This window comes from Triturus cristatus, chromosome 6, assembly GCF_964204655.1.
Source record: "Triturus cristatus chromosome 6, aTriCri1.1, whole genome shotgun sequence".
Classification (NCBI taxonomy): Eukaryota; Metazoa; Chordata; class Amphibia; order Caudata; family Salamandridae; genus Triturus; species Triturus cristatus.
The window spans coordinates 283,253,076-283,270,490 of record NC_140589.1 but is presented as its reverse complement, the minus strand read 5'-3'; the positions used below and the strand labels follow the sequence as shown (position 1 = coordinate 283,270,490).

At 41.7% G+C, this 17,415-nt stretch overlaps 1 protein-coding gene across 1 annotated transcript in view; it reads left to right on the top strand.

Annotated features, from left to right (window-relative positions):
* The window catches only part of GEN1 (GEN1 structure-specific endonuclease), a 191,430-nt gene that overhangs the window by 152,805 nt on the left and 21,210 nt on the right, over positions 1-17,415 (top strand). Inside the window, exons 11-12 of the mRNA XM_085610642.1 lie at positions 778-908; positions 3,845-3,906. Of these exons, the coding sequence (XP_085466768.1) occupies positions 778-908; positions 3,845-3,906 (193 nt within the window). The remainder of the gene's footprint in view (positions 1-777; positions 909-3,844; positions 3,907-17,415) is intronic.

Sequence of the window (17,415 nt, the reverse complement as noted above, 5' to 3'; positions counted from 1 at the left end):
ACTCTCATTTACAAACATCAGCATTCTAACCTTGCATTCACAACTTTGCTTAGTTACTTACATCATGAACTTTTAGATTCAGCACAACCCTACCTTCTGCTCTTGTTCAACCCCAGCTTGATCACTTACATGCCCACTGACCTACATGGCACCTCCCCCCGCCCTTCGGGGCAAACACAGCTGTCGGTTCTAACATCCGAGATGCAGCTCTCTACGAAGGTAACCAACTTAAATACGCACTCGTAAACATGATTCACTCAGCTTGTGGGAGCTGCGCATCACTTTAGTTTTTAAAGGCGTATGCACTTCCGACGATTACCACAAGATGGCACAAGGATCCCATGATCCCCTACTCTGCATCCCTCATCTTACCACGTATATTCCCGTTTGGTCTGCAACCACTTGGCTGTCACCTTGGATGCAGTTTTAAACACATTTTGGAGGTATTGTATGTCTGGTATTTTAAATTGTTTTTTTTAAATGCTTGTGAGTATTTATCGATTTAAAAAGTAAGTATTCCGTATTTAATATACTAAATTGATGTTATTATTTTTACCCATAGCGTCTAGTAACTTCGACGGGGGTTCTTGATTGTCATACGCACAAAGATACCAGAGTAAAATCGTAAACTGTACTTCACAGGACAAATTAACTATGAAGTGTAAACAAAACACATTAATACCCATGCTTTAATATTGTTTCCTGATTTGCTGGTTTCGCCATCAAGGAGTCACTGTCCTTGAGTATGTTACTTTGATTTTTGTTTTCCCCCGACAGAACTTTGCTTACAACAGAATGGAGTGGCAAAGGCACTATTCCTGCGAGAAGGTGTTCGTGCTGATGACGTACTACGACATGACGGAGCGAGCTGCAGGCAGGGTGGATCCGAGGCAGCTGCAGGCGACACGGTAACTACATTACATTAGCTCGAGGACTTTGAGAGTTGTTTGAATCCACCCATTGGCGCTACACACCCATGTACGACACCCTCTGGCCTGTTGGTACAGGTAGGGTCACCACGTGGCCTTTTTTTCCGGCATGGCCTGTATGAGTTAAGTCTAGGCTGGTAAAAGTATTTGGAAAAGAAGTGAAAATCAGTATTTCTTCCTTTCTAAAACTTAAACCTAAAACAGTAAATAGTAAGAAATACTGTTAAAAAGCATTTGATTGCTGTCTAAATACTTTAAATGGATTATTGCAGCAAACTAAGGGAGAATTGGCTTTGTCAATGGTTGTTAGTTGCATAAGATAAATAAGCAGCAACTATGGCTTGTATAGAATATTGAAAAAACTTCCACTTAAAGCCCTGGTGACACCACGACAATGTTGACAATGTTGCAGCTCCTGAGTTTCAAAAAGAGAAGGGAAATCCAGAGAGAAAATGACTTACTTTAAAGGACTTCCCTTCCTCTACAACGCTCACCACGCGCACATCTATATGCCTGCTGTCACTGCAGTCCGGGGAAAAAAAGGACCGCCTGTGCCAGGGCACAAAACAGAGCCCAATAGAGACCCGTTTCGAAGCCCCCTTTAAAAAAAAAACTGCCGGTGCTCAGACCCGGTGAGACCCGGCCCACTTAAGGCCCTGCCTACTAAGTGTTGGCTGTTCCAGAAGAGTAAAATTTAAACCAATGCAATGGAAACCTAGTCGCAAACTGTTTGATTTTTAAACAATATGAACACAGAATTCTGACATTGATGCACTGCAGGCATGTATTGAGTGACTTCATTCGCTGCCGGAAACATTTAATGACTATCTAACTACAAAGGCGGCTGGCTTGTACCGAGTGTGGTGTGGGGCACACACAAAAAAAAAATTGGCCTACCTTTGTAAGTTGCCGCGTGACGTCCTCCTCCTTCTGGTGTCTTCACAGAAAGCTGCGACGCAGGAAACTGAACTACCCAATCCTGGTGCTGCTTTCACAGCATAAAAGCAGCACCGGGATTTGATAGAGCAGGCTCTTACAATGCTCCTTACAGCACTGGAGGACTGCTCGTTCTCTAACCCAGCTATCTAAGACAGCTGGGCTTGAGAACTACAAAATGCGCATGTCTGGCTGACCAGCCCAAGACAGCCGGCCAAAGAGATATGCACATTTTAAAATGCACAGCTCCCTGCTGTTGCCACTCAGCATCACTGGCCCTGCCCCATCCTGACACTTACTTCAGAACGGATGGCTGAAAAATAAAACAAAGTCACATCTCACACCAAGTATTCCTGCCAGAAGGCCTAAGCCATTGTTTCTGCTCTGTTAGCAGTTTTCATTTCCATGTTAAGTGGAAGCACTGACTGGGGCCAGCTACTAGCAAACTAATACTTATTAGACCACAGGAGGGTCATGCAGTAAAAGTTTAACTTTCTAAAAGTTACTTTTCCCAAATATTTATCTAAAGTCTGACTTTGCCTGTGACTTTTATTTTTATAAATATTAAAACAGCTGTTAAATTATTCTGGTAGCTTATCCCAAACCCGAGTTTCTATACACCTCTTCATGCTTCTTCTGATCCCTATATCCATCTTGAAGTTTTGTGTTTCCACTGGATGCTCTGTGATGCACTCAGCCATCTATGAACGAACTGCTGTTAGCTCTCTGACCTAATTAATCCAGCCATTGAGGGCCCTTTTCAACATCTGGACAACCAGTCTGCTGTTCCAGCAAAAGTAACTAGTGCTTTCCATTTCACTCTATCTTTCAGCTTTGGTGGCTAGTTGCTGAGATCTTAGATTATTGTCATTTGAGGGTTTCTGATGCCAACCTGAGTTTTCTACAAGCTGCTAGGAGGAGGTCTGCAAAGATCTTATACAAGAGTAAGTGGCTAAGACGTGGCAGCAGTCCTTGACATATAGGGTGACTCTCATTGCAACTTTGGTTCACATCTGCCCATGTCTGGCATACCAAGGGAATCATTCTTGGCCTATTGTGGTAAAAAGGGAAGGGTCTATACGCTTGATGAAGGTTTTCATTCTAAAACCTTATGAAATGTCTTCATTCCTTTCTAGTTTGGAGGCATCATCCTGTGTAAGATTGCAACTTCATGCTTTGAGTCTTGGCTTGTAAGCAATTTGACAAGTCATGCCAAATTACTACTTAGAACATTGTTTTGTTTGATGTGGTTACCTCCTGCAGAGTGAAGTAGTTACAGACTCCATCTCGTCTTCTACTCCTGTTTATAAACACAAGGTGTTCATCTGTACTCCTCATTCATTCCATATGGATGGCAATATTTTACTCCTTGCGTTTTTCTTGCATCAGGCTCCAGATGCAGAGAATTCCTTGCATTGTTTGGATGTCAGGAGATGCCCATAAGGTTTTGCTCAGAAGTATACAAATGCCTTTTCATCCATCTGGCTTTTTTTCATCTACCGAGGGGCCATTTTTGAGAAGATGACCTCAAAATGGCTTCAATTGCACCTTGCAGCCCTCTTGTATTTCAGAATGTTGTAAATTTGTTGGTCGCCCTCTTTAAGAGTGCATCAACATGCATGCACTCAGAGCCAAAACAGTATTTGTCACTTTCCAACCTCATATCCCAATGGATTTCATCCGCAAAGTATCCACATTGCCTCCTCCATGTATCTGGAAACGCTCATCTTTGGATACTGGCTCTGGGCTGTCTTCCATGTCAGACAAGCTCTTTTTCGGAAATAATTAAACCATGTTGAATTCAATGTATAAAAATGTATTCATACATTTTGAAAGTGATATATTTGGGCAAAGCTTCTACTTATGACTTGCACACATTCCTCCCCATCAAAGATGTCATGATGTATGTCTTAGTGTTTAGAAGCCATTAAAGGCATTTCTTTAAAAAATCAAGCTAATATGTATATTTTTTGCTACAGGATTGTGAAGATGCGAGTAAGAAATGGCATACCTTGTTTTGAAATACAGTGGGAAAAGCCAGGTTTGTAATTTTGTATTTGAATATCCGGTTTTATTAGTGATTCATTTTATTCCAATAGTAAAATATATTTCATTATCAATCACTTTTACATTGTTGTGCTTGATCTTTCAGCCACATTAGAAGGCACTTCAATGTGTCGCCTTTATAATTCTCAATAGATTTTTATTGAGGTTTTGCATTATGTAAAACAACATAATCTACACATTACAAAATAAACCCTCAAGCTCTTGCTTGCCATCCACCCTCCCACTATACCTCCATTTTTAACAACGTAAGTTGTTATCACTCCTTCAATAAGGTTCATGAACACTTTCGCTTGGACCTGCAAAATATTATTTTCTGGGGTAACTGTAACACCTGCTCTTCAGACTTTCACCTTATTTATTATGTTAATTCAGCTTCCTCAATCATTTGGGGTAAGTAAGCTCCAAACATCCTTGGGATATTTATCGTATTAGTGGTACTCAAAAATGTTCAACAACATTTCCAGTCTTCAGCCAGCACAAACACTATCTTTAAAGTTTCCAAAAAGAAAGACAGTCTGTGTAGTTAACTTTTTATGGTAGGTGTGAGAAATTGGGTTATTGGTTGAGGGGGATGAAACCCTACTCCAGCAACAGCCACAATCCTAGTCAGTATGAACCACAAAAAGTGTTGGTGCAAAAGAAGTCAGGCTTAACTTAGAGGCAATGTGCAAAGTATTTATGCAGCACTTAATCAGTAATAAAGGTGAAACGCAACACAAGAAAAAATGAATTCTTAAAGTGAAACGTAAAAAAAATAGCACCTAAAAGATCAAAGCGTCCACCTTGGATTATGGCCAACCGCGAGGGAGAGCGGTTCGGATTCACAAAGTAGATTGGGCCCAATCTCTGCTTACCTTCAGACTTAAAAGAATTTTTTAGAAAAAATTTGAGAAAGAAAAGTTCAGCTGGCAAGGCAGCTGCGGGTGTCAGAAGAGGCATAGTTGGGGAACCCCTGGATACAGTTTTGGTGAATATTTCTACGTTCGCACTTAGTCGAAAATCTCCAGTGGGACAAAGCTGCAGGCTGTAACCAACAAGGGCTCCGCAAGGGCAAATACCCCTTCTGCAAGGAGCTGCTGAACATGATTTGCTGCTGTGGAGAAGAGCATCGCGAGAGCTACCGTGAAGTCAGGCCGATCACCGATGCAACATGAGCGGCTCGACAAACAGGTAGGTCCTGGTCTCCTCTCTGTTCTCGGGTCACTTTTTGGCTGAAACTTTAAGTACCAACTTTTGGATCTGGACTGTCTGGGCATCTTTAGCACCACTTCCAAGGCCCCAGGACTGGAAGGGCACCACGTGGAGGGTAAGGACTAAGGCTGGATCCAGGTGTAGGTTCAAGATGGTTGGAGCCCCTGTAATACACAACCTGCCGCAGGCAGTAGAACAGTCCTCTGAAAGTCTTCCGCTGGTCCACAAGTGACCCGAAGAGTGGGTCTGTGGGTTCTAGTTTTATAACTGGTTATAACTGGTGCCATCTTAGAAATGGAAGAAACGTCTCCCCACAGAAGTGTCTGGAATTTCCTGCTTTCCTGCCTTGGTCCCAGGATGTCTGCAGCACAAATGGCTAATGTAAAGTTTTTTGTGTGAGGGCTGGGACAGCTGCTTTGAAGTGCACAGCAGAGCCCCCCATCCTGCCAGCACACAGTCCCCCTATTGTGTGGGGAGCTCTACACAAAGGCCAACTACACCTAGTCATGTGACCCAGGAAACAGGCTGGAAGCACCAAATGATTATGAAGTGGCATTTTCAAAATTATAATTTAAAATCTGACTTTATCATTAAAGAGGATTTTTAATTACATCTCCTTTGACACCAAACATGACCTTTCCACCTGCTGCCAAACAAAAGTTAACACTTATTAAATGTAATAATGTAACCCAATGTTATGCTATGTGAGGGGTGGGCTTCCCAGTAGTGAAAAATTAAAGTGCGAGTTTTTCACTACCAGGACTTAAAAGTACTTGTCCACGCTTTAAATACAATGTACCCTCCCCCATGGGCTGTTTAGGGCCTACCCTAGGGGTGACATATGTATTAAAAAGGACCCTGGATTCCAACTAGTCCAAGGTCGCTCTGCAATTGGTAGATTTCTCCCTCTCATGCCAATTAAGAACCTGTAATGGATTTACCCCTTCAGATCTAAAGAGGCAGCCCACTTTTACAAAGGGTCCTTACTGAAGCAACATCGATTACTTCTTCTTAGATCTCTATTCCTTGCTTGCACTGATTGACATGAGGGTTGAGAACGGATATGAAAGCAATCACTTTCAACTGCTCCAAAATCTCGAGGGCAACCTCGATCTACCAAACACGGCCAAAGACTTGGCCATAGGGGCTTTGGCTGTCACTAACAATAGGAGACACATCAGATGGGATGGTATTGTTTCAAACCCCGATGCCTTAAGTAAAATATACACTCACTTAGAGCCCTTTCTGATATTACTGAGTGATCACCACATCAGCCTCGTGGATGTATTAGAACTCCATGGCGATTGTTTCACTGTTCTCAGGAACACTTGTTTCACCAAAACCATAAGAAATACCAACCACACACATACCAACAATCACTCTTGGTATAATAAAGAGTGTAGTGAGGCAAAACCTCCTTTGTTAAATCCATAAAATATGGGCAACAATCATTAATCCAGGAAGCAAGGACCAGGTATAAAGTAATCCTCTAAAATAGCAGGAGAACCTGGGATTCCCATAATTTAGGAAGATGCCCTAGAAGCCATTCGGCTAAAAATCAAGCCACCTTCTGGCATATATTTAGCCATGAAAGTAAATAGAGTATAATGCATCACAAAACTATTATTCTTTTCACGGACTGGGTGGCCCACTTCCAATCCCTCTACAGTAAGGGTAAACTCATTTATACAGAGAGGGACTTGTCTGCCCAGGAGCTGCTGTCCAAAGACCAACCCAGCATGGGACAACATTAATCTTGGCCATGGCAAGAGCCCACAAATGATATTCTGGTATCTACCCTGGGAGAAACACAACAGACTATCCTCAAACTGAAAGCTGGGAAGGCAAAATTTCCGGGGATCTGTTTAAGTCTGTACCTGAAATCTGGGCACCATACTTAAACCACATCTGCAACTCTGTTGTGGCAGGTGCACCTAACCCAGACTCCTAAAAGGTCACAATAAAAGTTCCCATATACAAGAAAGGCATGAGATCGGTCCCGGCAAATAGGCCTGATAGATATAGCTCAGAAGATCCTTTGTAACCAAGTTCTGTGCCACCTGAACATATGGCTGGAGGATAATAATATTCTGTCCCCTTTTCAGGCAGGCTTCCACCCAAAAATTACCATCGTAGATCCGGTTTTTAGGTTCTTGATGCAGAGGTGGAAACTGTAGATATGAATGAAGAGAGCCTTTACGTAGCATTTGTGGACCTCAAGGCTGCCTTTGATATGGTCCTTAGAGACAAACTTTGGGCTGCCTTGAAGTTTATGGGCATCCCCGTGCTACTGGAAATTATTGTGAGATTACACCCTGGAAATTATAGCAAAGTAAGAGGGGCCCAGAGGGTGAATTAACAAACTGTATCCCAGTAGACAAGGGTGTACGGCAAGAATACGTCCTTGCTCCAACATGCTTTCTTCTTTTAATTAATAGTCGTGTTGAATTCCTAAAGGGGTGCTTAAAGGATTCCCCGGTCCTGGGTGATGTTAAAATCCCGGCATTGTTATTGGCCGACAACACCCTTTTGGTGTCAAAAATCCCTAAAAGTTTGGAAATATTGTTAGAAAGATTACATTTTTTTTACACTACTAACGGGCTAGCGGCTAAATGCTGACAAAACAAAATGTAGGGCTATTCATCCCCACAAGCCATTTCGAGGAACATTTAGATTAGGGGGAGTTAATCTGGAGCGATTCTCTGACTTCGGCTACCTGGGCATAAACCTGTCCAACACCAGTTGATGAAACAGCCAGGCCGTCAAGAGTGGGTTACTTCTTAACCATAGGGCTGACGACACAGTGAATCTTGCTAAGAATAGATCTTTTCACCCAACGTCTTTACTACTGGAAATTTGGAGAGCAAAACCCGTGGTTGCGGCTATCTATGGCTCTGAACTATGGGGCCATAGTAATGTTAATTCGCTGGGTATTGCTGAAAACAAGTTTTTGCGAACAGCATTTAGACTACCCAAAGGCACTACCTAAATGTTCTTCCAATCGATGCCACAGCGATACTAAAACCAATCTTATACCGGCTGAGATTATGGGTAGTTCCCGAGCTGGAATGCTTCAGGAATGGACTGAAGGACAACCTTCTATTCCCCAGGTGTGTCAATACCCTCCAGTGATTAAGCTATATCAAGCAATCCCTTTCTGCATTGGGGGCCTCTTATATCTGGCAATCTCCAGAGGGCATCTTTGCTTCCTCTGTAAAGGGGATCAAAGAAGCTTTCTGGATTAACGAATGGAGGAAGGTAAAGCACCAGCAGTGGTAGTCAAGCTGACTTTTTACTGCATCACAAATCTGAGCCAAGGTTTGAAACTTTCTTGGACAAAATTAAACCGCCATTTCTTAGATCCCTGTATATAAAATTTAGGTTGGGTACTTTGCCACTTGCATCCTTCATGTGTAGAAGGAGATCTCACTCCGAGGGTAGTGCTGCCTGCTCGGCCTGTGGACCAGTGCAGGAGACAGATGCCCGCTTGCTCTTTTTTTGTTCAGCATACACCAGACAATGAAAAAGCTGGATTGTCCCCTTGTGCAGACAGCTTGGAACACAGCTTCATAAGCAAGCGTTGCCTATTTGCAGGTCAGACACTGGGTCTTGTGTGGTATTTCCAATAGCTAAATTCTGAGAAGCAGTCTGGCCTGTTCGTACTAGGATACTCATGCCAACCCCAGAACCTAAACATTGAGTATATAAATTGACTATAACTATGATAGCTGCAATGGCACACTTCTGTCCTGCTAAATATCAAACATAACCTGTCAAGAAAGCATTTATTTTTAGCAAAATATTGATTGTATGCAGATCCGCTTTAAAATTGTGTTTTAAACTGTGAAACTGGCTTTGCTGTATAGATTTTACTCAATTTAAAAAAATTTAATACTGCGGCTCCCTCTTGGGAATGTGAGCTTTTCAGAAAAACATAGGAGCGAGAAAGGGTTTTCACGTGTATAAAGGGAATACTCCTGGTCCCCTTGAGCAAAGTAATCCAGCAGTAAGAGGAGTACACCGAGGAGACACCTCAATGTCTCCGAGGTACTGGGAGAGGTACACAGGAAGGAAAGTTTTCCTTTCTTAAGAAGACCCCTCACTCACTAACCTAGTTGGTGACATGCTTCATCATTGGCGTCCCACCCGAATAGCCGAATGCTATTCGGGTGTGCTTCAACACCTGATTACAGTGGAGCAGGTTATTTTTTGTGGTGCAAGTGAGTGACAATTAGTAGTTTTAAAAATTGGCCAGATTTAACTCCCTATTTTTTTTTTCTTCTGGAGCAACTGGACAATATTAAAAATTGTTGGTAAGATGCCGTTCTCGGTTAAATTGACCTCCGGTATCTTCGTAGTGAAGTAAAGTGCATAAAAAAGTGGTCTACATGTTTCAACCTGAAGGCGATAATACCAGGTTTTCGTCAGGACCAGTGAACGTGACCCGGGCGGTATACACTCGCTAGGGTGTACCCTACCCTTGGTCACTGCAACCCAACCATGTACTCTGTCAGGTGTCCTTTCGTCCAAATGTTGAAAGGAAGAAATCTGTAAAGACAAACATATAATCACAAGCAAACACAATACGCCGCTGTAATGCAGTGTCTAAAGGATTAAGTTCTCCTTATGCTCCCAATTATGCATATTTAGAACTTGAGAAATACACAAAAACCATGACGTGCGCCTCGTGGAGTGTGAGGCACTGAAAGGTGGTATTCGTCTTACGCACAATCACTCGAGTGGCATGATCAGCCGCTTGGTAATGAAGTACACCCCACTGTCAGCAATCATTCAAGTGGGTGTCTGTGCACTCAGGCTGACGCGTGAAGCTGTAGAGTGCATATACATCAATCACATCGTCAAACGGGGTATATATTAAGCCCGTGAGTATGTATTACAACACCAATTTCATCATTCATTAAAAGTGGGTGTCTACACGCTCCTTCATATAGGGGAGGGCGTAAAAGTAAATGCATGCATGCTGGTTTTTAGAGCGTCGTAATCGGGGTGCCAAGAATCACAGTTACGGGAAAAAGGGGGCTTACTAGAGACGCAACGTGGCGTGCCTCATGGAAGCCAGGGTCGAGGTGCTTGCTTAGTTACACGATCTGGAACAACGAACGTGATAAGCTATTCAGATATTCACTCGTGAAACGAGTTATGTGAGCTTTAAGCTTGTATTCATTTGTTTGATATAATGGGTTTCCTATTTTGTGCTGCTTTTATGGTCGTCTACCGAAATAAAGTATTTAAACGACAAGTGGCCACTTAAGTGGCACCATAAGTGCTGACGGCCCACTAGCTCACGAGTAGTATTTAATTTACCGGCCTTGGGTATATGGTATACCACTTTTCTAGAAACTTACAAGTAAATAAATTATGCCAATTGTGTGTAAGCCAATTTTACCATGTTTTAGGAAGTGAGCTCAAGCAAGTTAGCACTGGTTAGCAATGGTAAAGAGCACAGAGTCCTAAAAGCCAACAATAACAAGTTCAGAAACGAAGGGGTGAAGGCAAAATGTTTGGGGGTGACCCCTCAGAGAGGGACAAGTCCAACAGTAGGTATATTGTCCTTTTCTTACACGGCCATTAATTAATCTGGTCATTGGTAATGTACTGTGCACTACGCAATCTATTAAACTCTTGAGTCCTATCCAGATGTCTTTTTTTCTTTTTGTTTATGCCACAGAAATCTTCTCAGTCCATTGCCTCTGCATCATTTATCAGAATACCTCATGCCCATGGTCGATAGGTGGTGCCACCTGAATAGAATTTGTGGAGGCTTGGGAGACAAACATACCTAGCCTGTGCATGTCTTGCAAGATTTATAGCTCAGGTGTACAAGACAACCACATCTCGTATGTTGCCATTGCTAACTCCCCTTACCGGGGTCTTTTAAATTCCACTCTACCTTTTGTATAGAATCAGGTCTAATTTGCTCAGGTCATAAATGGCCTGCAGTGACGTTACAGTGTGTAAGGGGTTCTGTGAGTTGACCATCAAAAAACCTAATGGACCAATCAGCTATCGAAGAAACTGAAATTAAATATTGGATCTTTCTTAACCAAGAGCCACAGTCATCTTAAAGGGGGTTTCAATATGAAGTAATTGCCTCCAGCACAAATTGGTTAGGGAGCGATGTTGTAGAGTTGTGTCCTCTTCTATTTGCCCATTTTCCCATTTGTTAATCTTCAGTCTGACCAAATAAAATGAGCAGGATCATGGGCAATTTTGGAATGGTCTGATTTAATAGTCCTATATCAGACTCACCGGCAGGACCATGAATCAGTACTTCCCAATTGACTTTATATTCATTCCATTATGCAGTTTTACTCTTTCTTAAAAATATAAACTATTAAAGATGGATATAGGGGTCCAAAGGGTACTTCAGATTATGTTGGAGTACCCCTGAGGGTTGACCACTAGGATTGACTGCCAGTATTTGGCAGCTGGGCAAGATTATTTCCACCACATAGTCAATCAGCTTGATTAGCATTTGTTTCTCATAAAAGACATAGTTGCATGCCTACTTGTTGATTCCGGACACCTAATAAAGAGGAAAAGTTCTTAGCAACATGTGTGTAGTTTAAATGGTTTGTGAAAACGTCAGTTTCTTAAAAGGTAAGTATGTGAAATGCACTGTTTATCAAAATTTAACCTAGAACTATAAATCAATGATATAGGAGAACAAATATATGTCCTGTTATTAAAAAATAAAAGTAGAATTATATTAGAAGTAATTTAGTCAGATCGTCAAAGAAAATCCTTGAATTTGTTCAACTGTTGTCATTCAGGATATCCCGGAGATTTGATTAGTCCAATCCTGGAGGATTGCTGGGTAAAGGTCTGTGTTAGCTATATTTACATTTTATAAATAGATTTGTTCAGTTTCGAGGCCTGGCTTTTAACACTGCAGCTGTTTACTTTACTATTGTGTTTCCTAAGGCATTCATTCATAATATACAAACGTAGAGAAACTTTTTGTCTGGTAGCTTCACCCATTGATCTGTTAACTTACCATTCACATTCTGCTTTCCTCTCATTTCACATTGTTCTCATCTGCCTAAATATAGTTTATTTCTCTTCAGTGATTGTGATGGTCTAGTGTTTAAATTCTTTTTTTTTCTTGTTTATGATAACTTTAAATATAGTTTATTTATTTTGTCTGCGCTTCAGGTGCCCAGCTACATGCTCATTCATTTTTTGTCTCCTTTTTGTAGTTGCTGTTATAAAGTATTTAAGTGACATTTTAACATGCTGCCTGCGATATGAGTACTTTTTTCGGTTCTAATTTTATTTTGTCTCATCCGCAAACAATAATAGAAAAATGCATAAGCAACTGAGAGGCATTTTAGTTTATTTTAAAAAAGTACACGTAAAACGGCCCCCTAAGTCAATATTTTTTTTAATGTAAAAGTTGTATGGCAAGCATAGGGTGGACATGTTCAGGTGGTGGCATGTTTTTATTTTTGTGGCAGAGGCTTGTAACACAAGCATTTGCAATGCAATAGGTCTCGCATTAGTTAAAGTTTGAGCTTTTGGGGTTGCAAATAATAATGCAACACCAATAGCTCTAATTTTCAGTAATGCGAGACCTAAGTATGCCACTATGGCACAAAATGCACACAAAAACAAAAGATATGTGATTACGAAGTAGGTCATAGAGACAACACATACAAAAAAATACACCATAATAGAGTGTGATGCTTACGTGCACTGCATGCACAAATTATTGTTTTTCTGGGTAGAATGTCTGTAGTAGGTACAGAATTTGATGTATCAAACCGCATGCTGATTTCAAATCTAAAATAGCCCTTATGCAATAGAATCACTTCCTGGAAGGTGGAATGGTATATCAAATAGTCAACAACATGAGGTGAGAGGGCACACTCCTTAGGATGGAGCCAATACATATTTTATACAATTGCCAACAATATTTGCTGCAGACAGCTGTGCAGTCAAAACAGTCAAATAAATGTAGACATGTAGTACTACAGTTCATAGGTAAAATCACATTTTCTTACTATACAATAGCATTTTGTCTGTACCAAACCCTTACTTACTAACATAACTAAACACTTTCCTTTATTTCTGACAACTGAACAGCATGTTCAGTGTTTCCCTGTTTTCAAGAAATATGTCTTATTTTATTCCAAACTGCCTCAAAATAAATATGAAATATTTTTAAAAACCCATAACTATTATGTCAACTATAGCCAAATGAAGCTTCCTCGGGTTCCTGTGCAATTTACAATCTAATTTGCCCTCCGCCATGTGGTTTATTTTATCAGCAGAACCTTTCTTTCCATTACATAGTGGTACCATAATGCAGTTACAATTATGTATCCTCCATTCATCTAATGTCTTCCATGTGATTCTATATTAGTGTGACGCCTGCAGCTAGTACAGGCTTATAAGCCAAGAACACTTATCTTGGTGGAAGTCAAAGAGGCGTATCTGAAATTCCAGTACCCAAAATTCAAATCAATGTTGAATAGAAAAAAAAGGCCTTGATAAGGGGGAGCGGGTGGATAGGGAGGGGGTATATCCTCGTTCCTAGGGACAGCCAAATAACACGTACGTGCCAGGACACTTGAGCTATGGATGGATACCCACAAGTAAGAACCATTTCAACTATGGTGATAATCAATCACATAGTGCGACTGGTTCCAATGCAGTGAGCTCACACACCTAAGGATTGTAACGTATTTATGGTGTTTGTACGTTTGTCTCTGGAATAGCAACATAGAACTACAAGTCCCAGAATGCAAAACAACGATGGTTAAAAAAGCAAGGAATGAAAATGATGTGTGATCCAGGTGCAAAACGGCCAATAAGAGTTAATGCCGTGTTGACCCACATAAGCACGCGCAACCCACGGGCCTACTTAGAGCGTTACGTCCTCGCGCTCACCTCGAGCATTTGAGAACGGTTTACAAAGCGTGATTGTTTTTGTTGTGTTCTCTAGCAATGGATGTGGTGGGCTTTGATGACCAGGAGCTCCAGGAAGCTCAGCGGGAGTACCTGGACTTTCTCGATGATGATGTACAGCGTGTGTTCTTGAAGAGAAAAATTTATTTCAAGCCTTTGCTCTGCAGTGTGCCTCACTTGTGGGCTTGGAAGTGGAGGAGAGTGTCTAATGAGAGGTCGTAATGATGGTGCTGTTTTATATGGCTCAGAACGTGTCTGTCTATGCTTGCTTTGGGTTCAAAGCGTGCTGGCATCATTGAAATGATGTACTCCATTCAAATGTAGCATAGCAAAGACATCACGGGCCCTAAAACTAGCAGTCAAAATGTCCCACCTGCCCCCAATCGGCTATCAAATGAGGCCTTTCGTTTGTCTTTGAGGGGTTCATAGTGACTGGGTACCAACCGCTGCAGCAGGCTGTGACAATACTTAGCCACGGGAGGGGGCACAAAAAAAAATCGCAGAGTTCATCAAAGCTTTCTGTTACTAAGTAAACAAGACTTTCTGAACTAGCTTGTAACATTGGTGCTGGATAAACATTAGGATTTGTAAACGTGTTTCATGGTGCTGCATTCTGATTGGTGTATGGACTGACGAGTGTTATCTACAGAACGAGTCCCTCATTCAGAGTTGCATGGTACAGGCTACACTGTAAAAATCGCATGTGATTTTACTCTAAATGCAAAATCTGCACATAGCAAGGTGGGACATGCATGCGAGGACCCCGGGGTGGTGTAGAGAAGTACTAAAGGGTGGAGGCACAGTGAAAGGTGCTCTCTGGCATTGTATGGTCCCTGTAAGACAAAACAAGCGGGAGTGAAAGCGATCGCGATTGTAAAACAAAAAAAAACACGCCCGCGAGTGGTGTGCGCGCCACATGTGGTTTCAATTATTGCGCCCGTGTCTGGGCACGATAATTGAAACCACACGGCCTTTGGTGCGCATAATAGACACCAATAGGCCATGGGCGCACGCAAAGGCCAATAGCGGGCCACAAAAGGAAAAGCACACGCACAAGCATGTGCGATTCCTGGCTCGATTTCTGAACCCCGTACAAGAGGTCTCTCGCTGCGCGAGCAATGCTGTGCACTGCAACGCTAGGCGCGAGACCTAAAAACACATAATTGCAATACATTTGGTACTGCACTCTCCATGTGGCCTAGGCAACCACCACTCCAACATTGTGAGAGGGGAGGACTTGACAAATGCACCAGTCTTGATTTGATCAACCTAATCTGCTACAACTTTGCCAGAGACACTCAGATCACCCTAAAGCAGGAAAGCCCAAAGGAACTAGACAACTGGACCCACTACTAATGAAGAGAGACAAGCGGATGCTGAATGTAACTCATTCAAAATCGAGATCCTAACCTGTCGATAATGGAAGGCCTACCGTTCGACATAGCCCCTGAACTCAGAACACTGCCAGCGAGATTGATGATGTAAGACACCTGGAAAGGACATACAACTCCAGCCTATCTGTAGTCCAAGTGCATGAAGTCACAACAGTAGCTTTCAATCTCTTTCAAATTATCTGACTCATCTTCCCTCACCCAGCTTTTCCCCAAGAAGCTTCAGGCTACCACCGTCTTCACAACATCTTGTCTTGACTACGTAAACAGACTACATCTGGGTGCCTCACTCTTACTGCTCTGACGACTATAAAAAAGTCTAAAATTAAGCAGCAAAACAACGCCTACACCATCATCCACAGAAGCATATCTCACCTCTTTCACTAGCTTTCCATCACTATGGGTTCAGGATTCAAGCCTTTCTGTATTTCCAGCGAAAGCATCAACAGCAAGGGGAAACCGTTGTATGTCATAACAGCAAGATATAAAAAAAAAAGGGCCTTCAGCAATATCCCCTCCAGAATATCGACTACCACTATATTGTCAAGAAAAGCACATGTAGTTAAAGTGTAGATTTGCTATTCTGAACTCCAATTCTACTTATTGTGAGAATATATTGACAATGTAAGCAGGTGAGGAGTTATACATAGGTACATGTAGATTTACTATTTTTACTTTAACAATATAGTGTTGGTTGATACTTTGGAGTCTCATATTGTGTCTGATATGGCATCTCATATTGTGGTAGAATACCAGCTACATTCTGTAAAGCTTCTAAGATAATCACTGAAAAGAATTTTGTATTTTACTATGGCAACTATTAGACAGTCATCCACACAAGAAACAACATATTTGGTGGAATCTCTTCTTCTGTACTGAGAACAAAAATGTGGACATCTAACAGCAAAGTAAATAAATAGCCAAGACCATCTAGAATTCAAGTAGACAGTAAGACTTGGCTCTTACCCAACTGAGGGTGAAGGGCCATACAGTCAGAAGGCCGAACAGCTTACCATCACTAGGAGGGCAAGGACAAAACAGAACTCAGGATCCTGCGTTCCCAAAAGTGGAACAAAAGTTTATCTATCTCATTACCCAAGATAATCTCTTATTACAGGGTAGAAAAACAACCCGATTTACTGTGTAGACAACACTGGTAATACCCGTATCCACAGGAGCCTAGTTTTAATAATCCTGAATTCATATTAACGTATCACACAAAGGACACATTCCACTGTAGAATGTAGCAAATTAGATGAAGGTCAGCAGATGAATACTGCATAGCTAACGCTGCAGGTAACCAGATCAGAGGGCCCAACTTGGCCTGTGTGACTGCATAAAAGCACACATGTCCAGGAAAGCCAAAAGTTCAGTTTGAGAGGGAACCCAGAAATTTAGGGAATGACCACCAGTATGCTTCTGAAGAAGTGCCTGTGCCAAAGGCAAACAGCAAACGGACTGGTTAAATAATACCTTACTAGAAGAAAAGTGAGGCAGTATTTAATTAGAAATGTTAAAATGCATGCCACATCCACGGATTGAAGAGTACTGAGGAGCAGATGTGTGGGAAAAGACATCACTGACACAAAATGTATAGAGCATCTTCCTTAGAAAGGTTTGTCCAGTTTAGTAGGCCTTTGTCCCGGTGCTGAAATTAGGAAAAATGAATCGGATATACAACAACCCCATAGTCAGTGCAGGCAAGCTATTGCTTCAACCGGTGTTTCATAATGAAAAACGCTAATTATTGTTGACACTGATGCAGAAAATATATTAAATAAGCCAAGAGCTGGCTACCATGCCAAAACTACAAAAGGAGACAACATGAACGAAAGAGCAGTCAGAAGCTGATCTTGCACAAAGTTACTTTTGTTATTTGCAGTTCTAAAGTTGCAGTCCTTCCAATACAGCTCACTGAAATATGAAGCAACATCAAGGAGCTGCATGCAAACTCCAGGTCATGGGTTTTA